The sequence below is a fragment of the Lolium rigidum genome, chromosome 1 (genome assembly GCF_022539505.1).
Source record: "Lolium rigidum isolate FL_2022 chromosome 1, APGP_CSIRO_Lrig_0.1, whole genome shotgun sequence".
Lineage (NCBI taxonomy): Eukaryota > Viridiplantae > Streptophyta > Magnoliopsida > Poales > Poaceae > Lolium > Lolium rigidum.
In genome coordinates, this window is record NC_061508.1 from 19893579 (window position 1) to 19914204 (window position 20626).

At 48.7% G+C, this 20626-nt stretch overlaps 2 protein-coding genes and 1 long non-coding RNA gene across 3 annotated transcripts; all 3 read right to left on the reverse strand.

Annotated features, from left to right (window-relative positions):
• Positions 1-8717: 8717 nt before the first annotated feature.
• On the reverse strand, positions 8718-11569 carry LOC124705011 (putative transferase At4g12130, mitochondrial). Its single transcript, XM_047237032.1, has 5 exons — positions 11109-11569; positions 10359-10612; positions 10166-10264; positions 9329-9487; positions 8718-9249 (listed from the first exon to the last, which is right to left on the reverse strand). The coding sequence occupies exons 1-5, from the start codon at positions 11567-11569 to the stop codon at positions 9005-9007; spliced, it is 1218 nt and encodes a 405-aa protein (XP_047092988.1). The 3' UTR covers positions 8718-9004.
• Positions 11570-11945: 376 nt separating this feature from the next.
• On the reverse strand, positions 11946-13225 carry LOC124668696. The gene is made up of 4 exons (XR_006991799.1): positions 13176-13225; positions 12656-13073; positions 12406-12503; positions 11946-12207 (listed from the first exon to the last, which is right to left on the reverse strand). It is a non-coding gene; the product is annotated as an uncharacterized LOC124668696 (long non-coding RNA).
• A 3061-nt stretch (positions 13226-16286) lies between these two features.
• Positions 16287-19242, reverse strand: LOC124668704 (collagen alpha-2(I) chain-like). The gene is made up of 7 exons (XM_047205790.1): positions 19063-19242; positions 18559-18982; positions 18286-18452; positions 18123-18203; positions 17712-17787; positions 17510-17608; positions 16287-16747 (listed from the first exon to the last, which is right to left on the reverse strand). The coding sequence occupies exons 2-7, from the start codon at positions 18956-18958 to the stop codon at positions 16617-16619; spliced, it is 954 nt and encodes a 317-aa protein (XP_047061746.1). The 5' UTR covers positions 18959-18982; positions 19063-19242; the 3' UTR covers positions 16287-16616.
• Positions 19243-20626: the final 1384 nt, after the last annotated feature.

The window sequence follows — 20626 nt, forward strand, 5'->3', positions numbered from 1 at the left end:
CAATTCTGTTAATCGGGAGAAGGACGGGCTATTGATCGGGCCACGGACGCGTTCTCCTTCGGCGTGTGAAAACCTTCAGAAACAATGTTCATGTTTTGATTAGAGAATCTGATTAGTTGTTGCGCTGATACCTTTTCTGCCACGGCCGGGATCGGGAGGACCTAGTCGATTCCTGCACAGCGCCGGCCTCCTCCCTCCCTTGGCCAGCTCCCTCTGCCAATTCCCTGCTACCTCCCCTGGCGGGGCATGGAACGAGCTCCCTTTCCCGAACTGATCATCTGCTGCCTCCTGCACCCCGCCGCCGACGGGCCATTGGGCTGGTACTCCTCCGGATGCAGACGCGAGACGAAGAGACGCACCCTGCGAAGCACTACGGTGCAAAAACGCGGCCGAGCAGCGTCTTCCTGGTCCGGGAAGACCAACTTATAAGATTGATTCTCGTCTGGGCGAGCCGACGAGCAAGAATCTCTTAGAGATCTTGGGTCGAAACGGACAAAACCGCGGCCCAGCGCGGGGACGCACCGCAAAAGCGGACGGCCGCGGCGTCCGGAACGACGCAAACCCGGCCCAAATCTGGGCTAGGTTTGCGTGGCCGCGGATGGCACGCGCCGTCCGCTCGCGTCCGGGCGCTGGTCACCTCGTCTCCACAGGGCCCACCTGTCGGTGACCGGGAGTCTATTAAATGGGGGTCGGATGGCTGCATCTCCGTCGGCGGATCCATCCACTCCAGTCCCAGCTCCACTCCCCGCAGCGAAACCGCCGCCATGGCCAAGCGACGGTTCGCTTCCGCCAACGACGACGAGGCGAGCAGCAGCCGCCGTCGCCCGCCGGCGCTGCGGGCTGCGGGAAGAAACCGAGGCGGCCTCCACATCGAAGAGGCCGCCCGCGGCGGTGCGGCATTGCCGCAACCGCCGCCTCTCCTGCTCGAGCCGAAGCCCGAGACCTCGGAGGAGGACCCGGACCTCCGCGCCGCGCTGATGATCTCGGTGGCGGAGGAGGAGGCGAAATGGCTGCACCTCCATGCGGCCATTCGCACCTCCGAGATGGAGGAGGCGGCCCGGCGGGAGGTCGAGGAGGCGGAGGGCTGGGAGCTCTACGCCCAGGCCCGCCGGGCGCGACGGGAGGAGGAGGAGGCGGCGCGGCGGGAGGAGGCCGGGCGCCGCGCCGGCGAGGAGCGCCGCGAGAAGGAGCTGCGGCGGGGAGGCCAAGCGCCGCGCCGGCGGAGAGGCGGCGGCGCCTCGGGGAGGAGGCGGCGCTCCGTGCGCCGCCGCGGCCTCGGGTGGCTCCGGACCCCCGCTCGGCTCGGGAGGAGGCCCTGTGGTCTCCGTGGCCGGAGTCCCCGGCGCGGTCGAGCCACAACAGCGCCTCCCCGCCCGGGGACGTCGTCCACGACGACGACGTCGCCGACGACGCCCACAGGGGCTAGGCGGCGCACCGGCAGCCACCGCGCTACCGACCAAACCCTAATAGAGGGTTTTTAGTTTATATTTAAAAGCCCATATAAGGGCTTCTTTTGTTAGTTATTTGCCCAAAATAGGGCTATGTACAAATTTGCCCAAAATAGGGCATATGTTTAATCAAATAGCGTTTAAATTTGCTATTTTCATTTTGTTTTCGTGTTTCTCCAAATATGCGATGCGTTCGCGCGTTGGGCGCAGCGCGCGACCCAAACGGACACACGAACGCGGGGCGCTGTCCGCGTGTCCGGGCGGCGACCCAAACGGTCCAAAACGGACGGTCCAGCGCGTCCGTTTGGGTCGCGCGGTTGGAGATGCCCTTGGCCCGAGCGCGGTGTGCTTGTGGGGGTTCTTGAGGAAATCGATGACCTACTACAGGTCGAGTTTGGCCTGGTCGACGACGGAGACATCCCGGAAGCTTACCCGGTTTCTGGACGCGGCGAAGAAACGCTCGGTCGGGATCGGTAGCGGGCAGCGATGAGGATTTTTCTTCTCGTTTCCTGCCGTGCAGATGATCGTTCTGCTCGTTTATACATAGCCGAACTTCCATGGGTAGAAATCGAGTTCGGATAGAACTAAGACGTGCGTGTACCATGATACCTCCCTTTGGCCTAAACAACGGACGAAAAAACAGCAACTAACCAGAAGAAACGGACGTACACAATACCGACCAAACTCTCCCATCAATCGACTTGTGCAGAAGGAAATCACCAGGCTTTGCCACTCATGCCGAAGGAAACCAAACACGACCGCGGTTTTCGCTATAGTGGAATTCTCGCTCCTGCGTTCAAAAGGACTCCTGAGATTGGGGATGATGCTTCTGTGTGCGTGTCCCTGCATACCGTAACTTGGATGGATTGCGTGGTGGGAGTAGAGTTGGAGTTCGATTCAACTGGGACAGAGCCCTGCGGGGTTCTATTGAGACGGACGAAGCGCAAAGTACGACGGACGAAAGCGTAAACCGACGGACGAAACCACGGAAACGCTTCTCCCTTTATTATTAGGTAATAGATATAGATATAGATAGACAAAGTTGAGCATGTTATTTTGGAAACGGAGGGAGTATATGAACGGAGGCAATGGCCAACTGTAACAGTACCTCAATTACATTAGCTCTTGCCACTTTGCCAGGGGTGTTGGTGCTTGTGAGCAACTATCTAGATCTCTCCAGTAGATTGGAATTCAAACGAGGAATAGTTAGGAGGCTGGCTGCAACCAACCACCCCTTCAGCCAGTACTCCACGGCATCGCCGCTTAATTACAACTCAGAATAATACTCGACAACTCCCACGATTTTAGCGATCCACCTTATATAGCTACGCTACCGTTCACGTGACCCAATGGCCATCTGCCATCCAGGAAGGAACCCGCTTGTCACGCTTGGGCCGGGCCGGTGCTGGACCGCCGTCTTCAGATGAAGTGGACTTCTCCTCGTGCATAGCTGGACCGCTGACAATCCCCTCCTCTTGAAAAGCTGCTTGTCCCCAAGCAGGTGCATAAGGAAATTGCCGACGAAGAGCGTCCATGTCCTCCCGGGTCGCCTGATCTTCGGATCCACCGCTCCATTGCACGCGAGCTTGAGCGACCGTACGGACTCCCTTACGGCGCACGCGGCTGCTGCAAAATTCGGCCGGAATGCGAAACAAGGCGTCGGGAGGAGGAAGGACCGGAGATACCTGCTGCGCCGGTCCAATGCACTCGCTTCAGTCGGGACACATGGAAGACGAGGGTGGATTTTGCTCGTACTGGGCAACTCCAACTTGTACGCCACTTGTCCTACACGTTCCGGGACACGGAAAGGGCCGAAGAACTTGAATGCTAACTTGTGACTTGCACGGCGAGCAACGAGACGGCGAAGATATGGTTGCGGCCGCAAGAAAACCTCGGCGCCCACTTCGAATGTCCTCTCGGTGCGATGCTTGTCGGCCTGAGCTTTCATCCTCTGCGCATCCGGAGGAGGTGCCGACGCACGGATGCAATGATCGGGGAACGCTCCTGGAGCCATTCTTGCACATCTCGGGAAGCTATCTTGTCGGTCGCAGTAATGCCAAAGTAACGAGGCTGCCTCCCATACAACAGCTCGAATGGAGTTTTACCAAGCGAGGAATGCCAATTTGTATTATACCAGAACTCACTCAAGGAAATCCACTTGCTCCAGTGATGTGGTTGTGAACTGATGAAGCACCGCAGGTAGCATTCCAGCGATTGATTCACGCGCTCCGTCTGGCCATCAGTCTCAGGATGATTAGCAGTACTCATCTTGAGTTGTGTCCCAGTTGCTCGGAAAACAGACTGCCAGAAAATGCTTGTAAAAATAGGGTCACGATCAGACACCAGGGACTTAGGCATGCCATGCAGACGATAGACATTGTCGACAAACGGCTACCGCAACCTTGCTAGGCTGTATAAGGATGGCTGAGAGGAATGAAATGCGCATACTTACTTGAACTTGTCAACGACTACCAAAATGTAGTTGTAGCCCGGGACTTGGGCAGGCCATCAATAAAATCCATAGTAGCCACCTCCCATGGTGCGGATGGAACGAGGAAGAGGTTGCGGTAGACCAGCAGGTGGTAACCGTTCGAGGCTTCGCTTGTTGACGGATGCGACAACGGCGGACATAATCTTTAGTCATAGATTTCATTGCTGGCCAGCTGAAGAGGGAAATGAGCCGTCGATAAGTAACGGGGAACCCGGAGTGACCTCCTTGCGGACTGTCATGGAAGGCGGATATAATCTGTTGTTGGAGCACCAAGTCGTTGCCCACCCAAATTCTTCCCTTATGGCGCAGAACACCGTGCTTCAAGGTATAATGTTCATCCGACTCGGGATCGACCGCCGGTTTCGCAAAATTCTTTGAGTCGTGGCATACGAGCTGTAGCTTGCTTGTACCTTGGACAACCAACTAGGTTGGATTGTCGTAACAGAGAACAGCTGGGAGTCTGAATTCGGTCTGCGCGACAACGCATCAGCTGCACCATTGTGAATTCCTTTCTTGTACTGCACCTTATATTGTAAACCCATTAACTTGGTCAGAGCTTTCTGCTGCCACTCGGTGTGCAAGCGCCGATCGGTGAGGTGAGTCAAGCTTTTGTGGTCGGTTCGATAATGAACTCGCCAACTTGTAAATAGGAGCGCCAGCTGTTGTACCGCTAAGAGGATAGCCGAGTACTCCTTTTCATACACCGAGAGCGTGCGATTCCGAGGGCCCAATGCTCTACTCACATAAGCCAAAGGATGTCCTTGCTGAGAGAGTACTTGCTCCAATACCCACATCGCGGGCGTCGGTTTCAATGGTAAGCCGAAGCGAGAAGTTAGGAAGTGCCAAGGCGGGTGCCGTCACAAGTGCGGACTTCGACGACTTGAAAAGCGATTTCGAGTATCCTCTGTCCAAATGAACATCACACCCTTCTTCAAGAGATTGGTTAAAGGTTGACTCAGGATAGCATAATGTTTGATAAACTTGCGGTAGTACCTAGTTAGGCCTAGGAACCCCCTTAATTCCTTGAGTGTTGTAGGCGTCGGCCACTCTTTGATCGTTTGAATCTTAGTGTCATCTGTTGCTACACCGTCGCCAGAGATAACATGCCCCAAGTAAGCTACTCGCTGCTGGGCAAACGCGCACTTGGATCGCTTGACTTGCCACTGATCACGCTTCAATATCCCCAGAACCGTTGCCACATGTTGCAGGTGCTCCTCATATGTAGTGCTATAGATCAATATATCGTCAAAAAAGACGAGGGCAAACTTCACGAGGACGGGGGCAAGGGACGCGTTCATGGCGTGTTGGAAAGTCGCTGGGGCACCGGTCAGTCCAAAAGCCATTACCTTGAATTCGTAGTGCCCATTGTGCGATTGGAATGCCGTTTTATACTCTTCGCCGGGCGCCAGTCGAATCTGATGGTAACCAGCCTTGAGATCGAGCTTAGAAAACCAATGCGCACCCGCGAGCTCATCCAGTAGCTCATCGATTATTGGTAATGGATACTTCCCCTTTACCGTTAGTGCATTGAGGTGACGGTAATCCACCACCAGGCGCCAAGTATTGTCTGCCTTTTTAACCAACAGGATGGGAGAACCGAAAGCGATGTTGCTATGTGTGATAACACCCTGATCGAGCAGCTCCTTGATTTGCCTTTCAATTTCTGTCTTGAGTTCTGGTGCCACACGATAGGGTCTGACCGAAACAGGACGTGCGCCTGGGATCAATGGAATATGATGATCATAGAGGCGACGCGGCGGCGAGCCGATAGGGTGCATCAAAAGCTGTCGAGTGCTCGATCCGGGACGGACTGTACTTCCGGAGGTAACTCAGCTGGCTGCTCTGTTTGGGCTTCTGCGATCGGATGGAGTTCAATCAAGGCATGTGTAGTCAGAATTTCCCCTTCACCATGCGGGATGACCTGCTGTCCTTCATGCTTGGATACCGAGCCATCCCTGCTCCCAATGAGTCGTCATAGGACTGTACTTGCCCAGCCAATCCAAGCCTATGATACCATCATAGCTACCCAAACGCAGCACCACGAAGGTATCCGAGAATTTGGCACCATCAGCTGACCACTGCAGATCAGGGAAAAAGGTAGTACTCTGTAACACAGCGCCTCCCGCTACCTTAACTGAAATTGGAACAGGTAAACGGTGCAGGCCGGTCAAAAGCTTGGCCTTCTCTTCATCGATGAAACAAGCTGAACTACCAGAATCAACAAGGAACGAGAAATCGTGCCCTCGAATGTGAACCTTCAACTGCATAGTTCGTGGTGCACTAACATCCGGGCTAACTGCTGCCACAGAAAGCATCATCAGTTGCTGATTCACAGGCTCCTGATCAACTTCCAGTGTTTCTTCATCGCTATCTGTGCATGATCTCATGTAATCAATCATTTCTTGCACTACATGTAACTGAATCGATGATTTGCACCGATGTTCACGATCGTACTTTTCTCCACAAGTGAAACACAAATTCTTGGAGCGGCGATATGCTGCGAGGTCTGTTCCATTTGTCGACACTATTAGGCTTCGATCGTACTGCAGCTTTCTTCTCCTCCACGGTTCGAGAGACCCACTTGGATGGTGGTGGCGGTGGAGGTGGCGGTACGGAGATGGACCTTCTCGAGGTAGATGCATCTATTGGCTGAAATTGTTCGCTGATTGTCATCACCCAATTCCTCATACGGAAGAGCCAAAGAATAAGCCACTTCCAAGGTTTTCGGCTGCTGAATTGCTACTAGAACCCGTACGGAAGACCGGAGACCATCGATGAACTTGGTCGTGTAATGAAGCTGGATCCGGCTTGCCCTCATAGACAGAGATCTGATCCATCAACTCGGAGAAACGAGACACATAATCCTCTATAGTGGTTTCTGCTCGATGTGGAACAATCGCCTGCGAGTATCGGATCTTTGGTTTCTGCTGAATCGAGCCAAGACTGCTTCGGTGAGCTGCATCCAAGCCGGGTTGCGGATATTGCTTGTAAGAATGCCTCTAACCAAGTTGCTTGCGACACCCGGAAATGATCGGCAGCAAGGGTGACCCGGAGATTGGACGCCGTCGGGTTCCTCCGAAAATGGTCCTCACAACGTCGTTGCCACGGTTTAGGGTTGGATCCATCGAATTGAGGTAGATCGGAACGGAAACCGAAGCATAATTATGAGAATCACTCCCGGGCAAACGTGAGTTGTTGTGCGGCGATGAGGAAAAAAATTACGGTCGAAATTTGTACCTCCTTCCGGGAGTTCGTGTGCTTGGGCACGGTTCGTTCCCCGGTTCGGTGTTTCCCGTGGCGCCCATCCGGGCCGGCGGTACGTGCGTCGACTTCCTTGGATGCGGATGTCGACGGCCTCCCCGCCACGGCTCCTGGATCAAAGCGCATCTCTCGATCCACGGCGGCCGCGAGCCCGCGATCTCGGAGCCGAGCGTGGACTTGACGGCGTCGAGCTCGGCGCCGATGGATTCCTTCGCCGCTTGCAGATCGGCGCTCACCGTCGAGCGGACGCCATCGACTGTGGTGTGGACGTCCTTGATCTGCTCCTTGGTGTCGTCGACGAACACCTTGACCGCGTCGAGCATCTCCTTCTTGTATGTGTGAAGCGGCTCTCGTACTCCTCCTTCGTCTTCGATCGGAGAAGCTGGTACAAGGCCTTGGATTCCGGCGAGAGATTCTCCATGGCTTCTGCTCTACGTCGGCCGGCGAACCGGGTATGGTGTGGGTGGGAGGGAAGCTCCAGATCTGTGGATCGTATGGCTCTGATTACCAATTGTGAGCAACTATCTAGATCTCTCCAGTAGATTGGAATTCAAACGAGGAATAGTTAGGAGGCTGGCTGCAACCAACCACCCCTTCAGCCAGTACTCCACGGCATCGCCGCTTAATTACAACTCAGAATAATACTCGACAACTCCCACGGTTCTAGCGATCCACCTTATATAGCTACACTACCGTTCACGTGACCCAATGGCCATCTGCCATCCAGGAAGGAACCCGCTTGTCACGCTTGGGCCGGGCCGGTGCTGGACCGCCGTCTTCAGATGAAGTGGACTTCTCCTCGTGCATAGCTGGACCGCTGACAGTGCTAAACCTTCAAGGAGCACAACAGAAATCCGAGCATCCCTCTCTGAATGTTCCAAGAAAAAACACCTTTGTTGGGCAAGTGGCAAACGCTGAACAGGCGAACTTATTTGATTGTTGTTTGGACGAACTACTTTCAGGATCTATCACTGATACAGCTAGGTGAAGGTAGTGGAGAAGAAATCAGTCCAGCAACTGATACACCACAGAACACGGCCAGCTAGAGCTAGCCAGGTAATCTTTATTAAACTGTAAGAAACTACTTCCTTAACAAGGCATCTCTGCTTGGACAAGAAACAACAAACTTCTGCCTTCTTGTTGAAGGATACACTCGGCGCATTGTAGCGAAAATCACTTCATGGGATGAACTCCCGTCCAAATATTTCAAGATAATAGCCATCTATAACAGTATCTCACTTACATTAGCTCTTGCCACACTTACATTAGCTCTTGCCAGAAAGACCGCTGGTGCTATACCTTCACAGAGGACAACCACTACAGATAAAGTGATAAGGGCATCTGTAATAGTATCTCACTTACATTAGCTCTTGCCAGAAAGACCGCTGGTGCTATAGCTTCACGAAGGGCAGCCACTACAGATAAAGTGATAAGGGAGAGAATATCGTATATGATGCAAAAATCAGAGCATCCATCTCTGAATGTTCCAAAAAAGAACATGTTTGCTGCGCAAGAGGAACAGGGGAACTTATTTGATTGCTGTTTGGACGAACTATTTGTACAGTCCTTTATTCAGGATCTATCACTGCTACAGCTAGGTGAAGTGAGTGGAAAGGAAATTAGTCCAGCGACTGATACACCACAGAACACGGCCAGCTAGCCAGGTAATCTTTGTTAAACTGTCTAAAACTACTTCCCAACAGGGCCTCTCTGGAAGTGTCGACCAAACCTGTCCAATTATGCCTCTATAAAATCCAATGAAGCATTACTGGCAATTTTGGAGAAGGAACTAGAACTTGAGGGATCAAGCGGCTGCGCTCTGCTGTTGTACTCCCTGTGTCCACTCAACAGGCCACCAGTCTGGTTTAATCGCCCTCACCCTTACATCCCTATTTTCGCTGATGGCAAGGGATGAATTTTGCTTCAGTGCTTCATCTAGTCGCAACAGGCCCATTCCACGGCTGCCGAGAGCGGTGCTTACTGTACCTACTTTCTTACCGGAAACCTCGTCCACGACATCAGAGCCTGGAGCAACAGCCTGCTCGACTTCTGGTGACACCAAGTTGGAGAATCAGCATCCGCAACAGATAGACTGGATACTTGCATTATTATAGCACAGAGTTAATACCTTTGTCGTTTTCATCTACAAACTTCAAGGGTATCAGGCGCTTTCTAATGACACCACGGTGGTGCGTCCGTGCAATAAGCTCCTGGCCAATATAGCAGCCCTTTTCAAATGAAATAGCATTCAGGCCTGCGAAGTTGTACTCGAGTGGAATTGCTTCGCCTGATTCAAAGAAGATCATTTCAGCAAAAGCAGTAGTGATATAATTAGGTCAGCAAGCAGGGATAAGAAAAAGGATGTTAGTCGTGAGATAAGCGTATAGGGCAATTATATTAGTTCCCATACCGACTTGTATCCTGTATCCTGCATGGTGCTCTGTGCTTCTAAGTTCTAAGCTAAGCCCCTCCAAAAAACCATACTAGACCATTTTATAAAAGATCAACCAGAACTATCATGTTATGAGAAATGTTGTCGCCTATATGACTTACTGTACAGTAGGATTCTAAGCTCTTCTCTGCCATCCACAAGTAACCAACCAGAATGGCCTGACAAACATTGAGTAGGCAATCCAATTGCCTTAAAATTGTTTTAGTACATAGGGATACTATCAGTAACAGCTTTACCATTGTTAACAGGATTACAATTTTTCTGGCACTAGTCAGTATGTGTTGAGTTGTTAACCAGGCATTGTGTAATACCAGTTTCAGTGTCATTTATGTTTTTATAACAGACTATTGGACATAACACCGAATCAATCATTACAGTATCGAAGCGATGAATTCAACTGGAGACACGAAATAGCTATGCAAACCTCACGTATACCAATGTTTCAACCAATCAGGACATAAAACAGCTATGCAAACCTCGTAAGTATACCAATGTTTCCGCATCAAAACAAACCTTTCGGTATCTCAGTTGAGCCCTCTGCAACCCCGTTCTCTATGCGCCAGAGTAAATAATGGCGCTCATCTGCTTCTTTGTCAGCCTCAACAAGCGGTGCTGCGATCAAACCCAAGAGTAACATGTTCAAATGAACATCGTCAGATATTGATCACCATATCAGAATGTAAGCTAGAAAGCATCAACAACTTACGTATTGTATCAGCTGGAAATATTCCTCTGAATCCAAGAATATCGAGCCGGGGATCTTTGAGCCACTGCCAACCATGACCGTTCCCTTGTGCAGATGACTCGGCAGCATGGTCAGTACCTTGTCCCCATCCAATGGATTGAGCCTCAGGTTCTTGAGTGGAAGGCCCAGCATGTGCCACATCGGTTCCAAATCTTTGCCAGCACAAGAACTCCTCGCTCACATTATCTATATCAACCTTGCTTCTAAGCCGGTATCTACAAAAAAAAAAGTCGCCACGGTATAAGACAGTCGAAGGGGCAAGAGATGGAACAGGAGTAGGCCCTCATCCTCCGGGAAGCTACAACAAGATGCTACAAGTTACAGCAAGCATCGAAATTCTCACCTACTCCTACCAGAGCTCATGACAAGCTTACTGCTAGAGTCAGTTCAAGCGTAGCTACCCTACTTCATAGTCCACAAGAGAGCCTACAGAAATTTGGAAACACGATTCCTACTTGAGACCAAAATGTCCAACCGAATTGGCCATGTAACCATCTGCACATCGGCCAAAATCCTAACAGCAGCTAGCAAGGATCACACAGCTTTTGACTAGAGAAACTCCATTTCTCAAAGCGATTGTCCCCTATCACTTGATTAGCAGGTAAAATTCACCGTTGCCCCCAAATTAACATTACTTTTCCGGCCACACAGAGTAATGACAGCAAGTTCCGCGTCAGCACGGAAGGAATTAATTAGGTGTGCGAGTTTCACCTCTTGAAGCAGGCGAGGAGGTCGTCAACCTCAGCGGCGTCGACGTCCGCGAGCAGCTCCCCCTCCTCCTCCGCCTCCTCCCCACCAGGCCTCTCCCCGGTCTCGGGCGCGGACCCGGTGCGGTCGAGCATCTGGGACCGCGGGGCCGGGCGGTAGAGGACGAGGTCGTAGAGGAACCGGCCCTGCGGCGTGAGCAGCGCGGCGTAGACGGGGCGCGGCGCGCGCGCGGGCAGGTTGGGCGTGGGCGCGTACCGGGCCGGCTTGGAGGAGGGCGCGCGGGCGAGGAGGTCGTTGGTGAGCAGCGAGTTGAGGAAGCGCGCCGCCTCCGGGCCCCGGAAGCGGACCACGGCGCGGGAGGCCAGGCGGCAGGCGAGGACGCCTGGGTCGGTCGGCGGGCTCGTGTGGAGGAGGCGGCGGCCGGGCGGGCCTAGCAGCAGGCGGCGGGCGAGCGGCAGCAGCATGGCGAGGGAGGAAGAGGTGGAGGTGGCTGGGTAGCGCGGTGCCGGGGCGTGTGGTTTCGGTGGAGGTTTTGGGGCAAATCTGAGTTTAGGTGCGGTGGAAGCGGCGGCGGAGAGGGACGCGTGGGGAGAGACGTGGCCGGCGCGCGAGCCGCCTAGACGTGTGTAGGCGACGGAGCTGGAACCAAAGGTGTCGTGCAGTGCATTCTTCGGGCGATTCGGGATCCGATGCAGCCAGGTGCCTAGGGGGTAAATTGTATGGATAACTAGTTGATACCCCGCGCGTTGCTGCGGAAAAATAAGATAATAATTATAGAAATACATATAAGCATCAAAATATGCTTAGTGAGAAAATATTTGAAAAAGCAATCCACTATAAGTTAAGCATAACATATTTGGCGCATATTTAGTTATGATTAATTAACATCATAATTTACGGTACATCTGGCACAGTGAAATGTTATTGGTAGCAACGACCGTTTTTACATGACAGTTAAAGACGTTGATCGTCTTTTGGTCGACTCCAACAAAAGTTGAAGATGAGCATCCTTTTTTATTTGATCTTTGCTTTCTAATCTGAACATAATAAGGTCATCTTGGCATCTCTTCTATAAGCATCTCCCAGGGTATTCTTGTAAAACCTGTTAGTCAGCAAGCAGGTTGTAAGCGTACAATTAAAGTAGATATGATTTGCTCCCGAAACAAAATACGATGATGAATTGATGATTGGAATGGATGAATGAGACACGCCGATGTTGCCTAAGTAAGACAGCTTAATCAATAGAAAAATGATGTATGGATGAACAAATTAAAGAGTGCCTGACTATACAGGAACCTACAAAAGTTAGGATCTTAGCATTTTTGTAATGTGCTGTAGTCGATACATCTTTTTAGTGTGCATTCCAAAGTACATGTCACTTATAGCAACTGCATAGGCCTGTAAAGGACATTCAAAACAACATTCAGAAGTATATGGGAAAACAATGAATCGTTGATGTTAGTCGACACATTATGTGGACACTCCAGTATTCTCTTATAAGCGTTTAATAAATGCAAATATAAAAAAATATAAGTTGATAAGCGACTTACCTTCTCAGACTGGGCAAAGAGAAACTCAAGCATAGACTGTTGCCGCGCACAAACCTAAACTGAGTCGCAGGAGCCTGTCCAAGCTGCACACAGGAGCGCAGCTTCATTGGGATTTATTTTCTGGAGAGAGGAAAGGGTGAGCCAACAATCTATTTCTTGGAGGAATCACAGAGAGAAGTGAGAAAGAGGAATCGTTGCTTGCTTCTTTATTGAGAAAGAGGAATCATTGCATCCTTCTTGGAGAAGGCATTTTTTTCCTTCTTCTTTTGGTTCGTGCTTCAGGGCCTGTAAGCAGCGTATACTAAACAGAGAGGAATACTCACTACATGGAGGGAAGCTCGGACTGACCTGATTTGGTGAGCAGTGTACCTAGATTAGTTCCGTCCAGCACACACGTTACATCCTGTTCAGCGAAAACCTGCTAAATCGGACATCTCAGCGGAGAAAAGCTCATGCATATTTGAAGGATATTTTATCAGTGGAGACTCGGATAAGACCAGGGGCACTACCTCCCACGTACCAGGTATGGTGGAGACGACAGGGACGGCAGGGATGAGGAAGGGGGACTACTCACCAGTGGGGATTCAGATGAGAACGGGGGGACTCTCTCCCAGCTTTAAGGGGAGAGAAGATGGTCTGCTTCCATCGGTTACAATGGTTTAGAGGAGATAATAAGAGAAGGTGGAATCCATCAATGCCATGTGTGTGTGAAGTTGAAGAGGAAACGAAGAGAAATGTCTTAATAGAGGAGATGAAAGGTGAGAGCCTAGGATGGCTGCGGAGAAGACAGAGAAAAAACAGTGAAGTTATCTACCAACGTGAACAGACACAATTGTTGGAAGACTACCGGAACGGATCAAACCATACATTTTATATCAGATGGACACAAACAATTGGGGTGATGTGGCTTCATGAGGTTTGAGCTTGCAAACATTAAATGCATCTTAGTGGGGATGAACTTTATAGATATTATAGATTTTCACTTCTAAACCGCTGTGGCGCTGTCTATCTTTTTGAGGATATAGTATGTATTTTCAGAAAAATAGTATGTATTTTTAGAAATCTGCCATATATAAATGTGGATGCGGATAGTAGTCAAGTAGATATTCAGCGGATATGGTATTGATATTATCCGATGGATACGGTCGTCAACGAGAATAATCCGCGAAAATTAGTCTAATCCTAAATATTTAGACAATACACTTAGCTATAGTCTATGATTACAAACATATTTTACATAAAAAAGCATACTTCTATTTTTTATGTCTATATTTGCTTATTAATCCGTTTTTGATTTGAGTCCGGTCTGAATCCCTCCATATCCGTAATCCGATATAAGCCGCACCCGACCATCATCCGCTTCGATCCGTCAATAAAATATGGTAAAGGATATGATAATAGCAATATCCGATCCGATTCTTTTGCATCCCTACTCGAGCGGCTGGCGCGGTTGAGAACTCGGTGAAACCTCAGGGAAGTTGAGGTCGCTCGCACCCTAAAACGACGAGCTCCCATCACTTTGGGGCATTTGAGGAATTTCTGCCACTAGCTTGCTTGTCAACAACATTTTCTCTGCATTAGAGCAGAAACCAAGACTTAATCGTTTGGTTTCTAAAATGTAAATTTTAGGTAATTGCCAATCCTTTGGTTGGTGAACTTACCTAGCATGCTAGATAACAATGCAAGTTCATTAAACGCGGGATTAGTATATACTACGTACCACCTCGTAAAATAAACATACTTAGTATCAGTTTTCATCACGGTCTGCTCCCGACTATACATCATCATCAGCATCGTAACCACAAGCACTACAACCAAAATCAGCACCACTTGTGAGTTGGCTCCTAACTGATAGTGCCTCCTTTGAAAGGTGAGGAAACCAGTGAATCATGCACTCGGAGCTCATCGCAAGATACCTGGTGACATATGCTTTCACTTCATGAGGTAATTGAGAGCGCGGAGTGTCGCGGTCGTATAATAAGTTAGTTCTTGGTCATATGAGCTGAGGAGGAAGTGAATGTACTGAAAAAAGTGCAAATTGATCCAATCTTGATGTGGGGAAAATATACATGGTCTTCCATCATGATTGTTCATGTCTCCTCCGTTTGAGCTTCAGGACCTAAACCCACCATGCTCTTCAATGTCTCATATGATTGTAGAACCTGGAAACTTCCTTTGCAACAACTTCAAGGTCCTTCGATCATCTGAATCCTTTATCCATTGACCATTGGGACTTCATTCTTGATGAACTGACACTCTATTGAAGGCTGAAGGTGGACAAAGCAGGTGATCATGTCATAATGTTCTTCTTTTGGATTGGGTAGTATACTAGTACCTATCAAGTACCGGCAGATATCAAAACGACAACACTGAGATTGCCAACAGATCAGGCGACATTTTCTTCTCCTAGAACACAAATTAAACCTTCTTAATAGAAAAATAATGTTAAGCATTTAACTTACAATCGTCACTCACGATAAGCAACAAATCGCCAATTATAAAATACTAAGAAACTACTAACAAAGCCAGCACATCTAACATACTAACAAGCTTTGTGACGAAAAAATATGCAACATTGTCAAGTTTGTTAACTACTCTTCGTGTCTGCTACTATGTATAAACAACAAGCAACAAGTCAGCAATTATAACATGCTAACAAAGCCAACACATCTAACATACTAACAAGCTTTGTAACGAAGAAATACGCAACATTGTTAAGTTTGTTAACTACTCTTCGTGTATGCTGCCATGTAAAAGAGGATTGCTTGTAAATGGAGAAGAACTATGCATTCCAGAGTCATCATCATACCAACTATCATGCTTATACATGGATTACTACATAGTAATGAAGGTTAGGCAACACAACTAACACTACCACAAAACATCGATCTACTTCTCTCCACACTATATCATGAAGCAATAGTTTCAAAATCTAGTACACAACCTTCATATCTAAGCTAATAAATTTAAACTACCAGAGCTAGGGTTCGATGCTACTACAACTCTGATCATTAGACAAGGAAGACAACATCTCGAAGAAGCGGCCAGTAATGGTCAAAGTAGATGACGTTGCTTATCTGCTTGTTGGTGAAAAAGGAAACTTAGCACGAATGAAAGAAAATGGTGGTACAGAAAATTGATGGGAACAGTGTAAGTAGGCAGTGTAAATCGGAGGAAGGTGATCATTTCTTCCCCTAGTTTTTATCTCCCGCCATCTCTCCTCCGCCGCACAAGCGAGGAAGGTGATCATTTCTTCCCCTAGTTTTTATCTCCCGCCATCTCTCCTCCGCCGCACAAGCTCAAGGTCGTTTTTTCCACCGAGCACATGAAAAAATGGGCTTAGAAACGGCTGATTCGTGCATTTCTCCTCATACAGGCTCTGACTTAACAAGCGTGCTTTTGTAGCCACAATGACAGGCCCTGAATCTTTTTTTGAAACAGACAGGCCATGAATCTGACTTAACAAGCGTGTTCTTGTCATTAGAGCCGGGATGACAGGCCCTGAAGGCCTGAACGAAGGAGCGCGCCCTGTTTCATGAACGGAACAGCAGTCCGAGGAGGGTCGGTCGCTCACCAATGACGCGTGCAGTGTACATAGTCTCTCTACCGTGTGACAGACAGACAGACAGTATACAAACCAGAATAGGTGCTACTACTGAAGAGCCGTGGACATTCAGGAATTCACACAATATTACAGACAGTGGATCTAATACAGGTATACAGACCATACCGTTATGTATTCACGGTCCCGGCCACAAACAAAGGATAGCACGTAGTAGATCACACTCGGACCACCAGGCCTCCATGACCTTGTGTTTAGTACTAGTTCTATACTATGAACTGCTTGCGCCAATCAGCAGTACTTTATTCATCTACTCAGTGGATAATGGGCATCATTTCTTCAAGATATTGGGCGATGAACGTAATTTTGGCCTGCACATCGGCGTCGTTGGCTCTCTCTTCAGGAGATTGGAATGATTCGTGATGATTTCGGCCTCCCGTTATCCCTCCTCCTAGGATCCTGGAGTTGCTGCGTTCCCGGGAGCGCCCAACTCTGTGCAGGCTGCCTGCCACCATCGACATGTCGGCTACCTGTGTCAATCCACGAGTATACATACCGCGGGTTAGAGAACGTTGTGGTAGATAATGTTGTTACCATTAGAATGATATATATCCATCTCAGCAAGTACAAGACAATACTCAAGTCCACATGTTTAATTCACAAAAAAAGTTCACATAATTTAATACTCCCTCCATCCCACGAAGGTGAGATACATCAAATTTTGACAAATCGGGAGTACATGAGTGAGCCGTTTTGAAACTTGATTTAATCCTTGGTGTCAGTCATAAGACCCAGTTAACCATAGCCAAAGTTAACACGACATATCAGAACTGAACCTAATATTTGCACCTCCTCACGACAGACATCATAAAACCAAACAATCATTCATGTAAAAAATGAACCAGCTTACAGGGATCAGAGATATTTCATGTTCCGTTTCTCAGTCCTACTTACTTAATAATTGATCGATCGATATAGCTACCCCTTGTTTTTAAGGACTGACATTGTAGAAGTGTTCAGGTCCTTCTTACTAGGGATAGTCAAGGGCTGAAAACATTTTTATTAAAAGATCATTTCGTACAATGAGGGCTCCATATATTTAAACTAATCTGCTTCTATCAGCTTTCTTAATCTCTTTTTGAAGCCATTTTAACAGGCAAACAGCAAAATCCCTCACACAAGAAGAAATGCTGAAATATTTATGTTTAGTTTCTATCATTTCTCATTGAGCAGGTAAGTGACTCACAGATACATAATATTTGAAGTCCACATACTTATGAAATATTGCTTACCAGAGTTATCACCATTGGATATCCCAGCATTTTGGTTCCATCCTGGTAACTGATGTCCAGCATTTCCCCTCCATGATTCCTCAAACCCTGGTAACTCATCTGCATAGAAAAATACGATGACAAATATATAAGAACTGCACTGTAGGGGGCCTAGGGCCCTAGGGGCACATCCCACAGAGAAAACTAGAAATATAAGACATACCTTCATTTAGATTGTGCAATATCTGTGTACTGTCCACCTTGCCGTCTGATTTCAGTTTCTTTGTTACCGAGTGTCCCTAAAATAAAGTAATGCAATGAGAATTAGCTGCATACTCAAATTCACAGGATATAACCTTAGCTTTACAGACAAGAAGTATTACATGTCAGTGCATTCGTTTCAACTGATCAATACAAGAAAAATTAGCTGAAACTCATATCCACTCGATATAATCTTTTAGCTTTGGATAGTATTAGTCATACATGTCATTTTTTCCTGGTTCAATTCCGCATCTGATAATCCAAGATTGTATCATATATAGACTGTGCTCTAAGATCCAGTGTGCATAAAAGATTTTCGATAACTTCGATTTTTTAGTTAGTCAGTGAACATATCGAAGGGTAATCTGTCTACCTTATCATGAATTCCTCTGGAGATCCTGTGGGTAGCTTCTTTAGTAGTTGTATCTGCTTCCTTGCTTTCTTCCACAGTGATCTGCATGGAATCGGCACTGCTTCATTAGTTCTGAACATAATGAAACAACCATAGATAATTGTGGATGGGGAATTATGCTTACTCCATCACTGCCGCTCCTCCGGGTCTTGGAAGCAGTGTAGTAGGCTCCATTAATACCGCCGTAGGTCACCGAGGAGCTCTGGTAGGTGAACGTGCGGGGCTGCGGCTGGCCGGCACCATTCGCCCTGCTGGGATCTCTCCGCAGCTGAACCTGCCCCCCTTGCGTCCCTGAAATGCACAAGCGAAGGATATGTATAATTTCATATGAGAATCAGTCAGACGGCATCCCAGTAAACAACACGAAGGAATTGGACCAGTTACAGCCAGACCCTACCATCGTTCCCATCATCCGGCTCCTGGACATAAGCCTGATGGCGGGTCGCGCCATGCTCCCCGTCCTCCTCCTCGTCATCGTCGATCTCCGTGATGACGGGCCTTCCGGGATTGCTGCTCCTCGGAGGAGGAGCTTGCTCGAGGAACCCGTCCCCGGCCCCGAACGCGCCGAACATGCCAGGGCCGCCCATCGGCCCGAACAGGCCGGGGCCGAACATGCCGGGGCCGCCCAGCCTGCCCCCGAACGGCGGCTGGGTGAAGAACGGGTCGTCGAACGGATCCCGGCCCCCGAACAGGCTGGGCATCGGTCCCCCGAGAGGGCCGAAACCCCCGGCGCCGAATCCGGCGAACGGGCCGCCCGCGCCGAAGGGGTCGTTCCTTCCGTCGCGCCCTCGCTCCATTTCCCGGTGATCTGCCTCGCCTCTCTGCTAGGCGCAGCGAAAACCATTATAGCGCAATCAGGGACGGTGGCGAGCGAGAAATCGCGACGGCTCGAGCGTCTTACCTGAGTATCTTGAAAGCGCGCCGGGGAAGGAAGAGATGGTTGCGGTTGCGGCGGCGGTGAGCGAACAGCGAAGGTTGTGATGGCCGGAGAAAATTTCCTCGGACGGGGACGCCTTATTTAATTCCGTGTTGGTGGGGTTGGAATTGGGAGTCGACGGCGACGTGGAAGGCTGCGGGTGGGTCACGGTGGCGACGTCTCGGGAAGTCCCCGTTTCCTGAAGGTTCGGGCGGCGGAGGTCCGAGAAACCTCCAGACCGGGCTACTCGTGGCTCAGGGCCAACGTCAGAGAAAAGCTCCCCTCCGGCCCAAACGGGCACCTACGAAGAAATAGCAAGATATTTATGCCGCCTCGAGCTAAATGTTTATATACATCTTTACCACGGGTTATGTAGCAAGATAGTTCGTGGTGTGTTTCAAATAAATTGGATATTCATGTTTTGTAGAATTAGTTTGGCTTTTGATTTTGAGATCATAAGAAGTTAAACGGAATAATAACAACGTATACAATGAGAGATCATTCTCACTAGTTAGACTAGGCACAATAAGCGAGTCGGATCCAAATGATCTCTTGTTGCTCCGTGTAGCCATACCGTCTTGTCTTGATCGTATGAAGGGAATAGTATCAACAAAAAAATGATCAATTCAAAAAATTAAAAGTAAAGGAAAAGTAAAAAAAAACAAATATGTATATTTCACTCCATGATTCTTAGAAATTCCAAATCTATTGGATGTTTCATGTTTATTCTAAATATTGGCTAATTTTGTTTTAAATTTGGTAGAAAAATGATTAAGCAATGTGTAACAAAACGTTAAGTCTTATGGTCGGTAGAAATATAGGCTAAGTGACATGAAGGTAATAAGGTCTTTATACTATCACCATTATGCTAAGGGATGTTGTTGTAATTAGGTAAATAATCCTGAGCAATGTAATGTCTAGTGAGATGTAGATTCATGTCAACACAGTACCTAAGAAGAGTGGCACGATCCACACCTAACTGGTATGGTGTCGCGAGCCAATTTTGATTTGATCACACGTGAATAAATGAGGGTCACCTGGCGTAGGTGGCGCCAAAATATCTTCGGTGCTTGTCACCCTGCTATGACGATCGTAGGATGGCGGCAATGTTCTTTATATCTCTCGGAGTGCGATGAAAGGGTTTCCGAAGTGGCTATATTTATATAGTAGAATAAAGGGTTTCATATTTATGTACTAGAATAAAATCACAATGTATGTGATGGTCTAAGCCTAATGCAATAATGCTACGTTACCTTTTGTCTGTGTGAGGGAGCCAAAAAAAATCTCGACCAGTGTGAGAGATCTAATTCTTACTTTTCCTTTACCTTCTCGACAAATGCAGAAGAGGGTGGCAAGTGTTTTTTTTTTGCAATTACTAGCAATCTAAACGATCAGAGGAAACCTTCTACAATGGTACTTCCAAACAAACACCCTTGCCTTCTGTGTCTAGGGGAGTTGGTATCTCAAGGAGGCAAGAGGGCTAAGGGGATCAGATGGGGGTTGGTCTCTCTAGATCTGTTTACGCGAAAGCTTTGGGGAGCCGATCCGG

What these genes read in the sequence shown, in the direction of transcription:
- LOC124705011 (XM_047237032.1), bottom strand. Translation starts at nt 11,569, where the DNA reads ATGCTGCTGCCGCTCGCCCGCCGCCTGCTGCTAGGCCCGCCCGGCCGC. An exon ending in ATTTCCAGCTGATACAATAC is followed by an intron (nt 10,265 to 10,358) that starts GTAAGTTGTTGA and finishes GTTTGATCGCAG; the next exon opens with CACCGCTTGTTGAGGCTGAC. An exon ending in TGTAGATGAAAACGACAAAG is followed by an intron (nt 9,250 to 9,328) that starts GTATTAACTCTG and finishes TGGTGTCACCAG; the next exon opens with AAGTCGAGCAGGCTGTTGCT.
- LOC124668704 (XM_047205790.1), bottom strand. Translation starts at nt 18,958, where the DNA reads ATGGAGCGAGGGCGCGACGGAAGGAACGACCCCTTCGGCGCGGGCGGC. An exon ending in GGAGGAGCGGCAGTGATGGA is followed by an intron (nt 18,204 to 18,285) that starts GTAAGCATAATT and finishes GATTCCATGCAG; the next exon opens with ATCACTGTGGAAGAAAGCAA. An exon ending in ATTGCACAATCTAAATGAAG is followed by an intron (nt 17,609 to 17,711) that starts GTATGTCTTATA and finishes TTTTCTATGCAG; the next exon opens with ATGAGTTACCAGGGTTTGAG.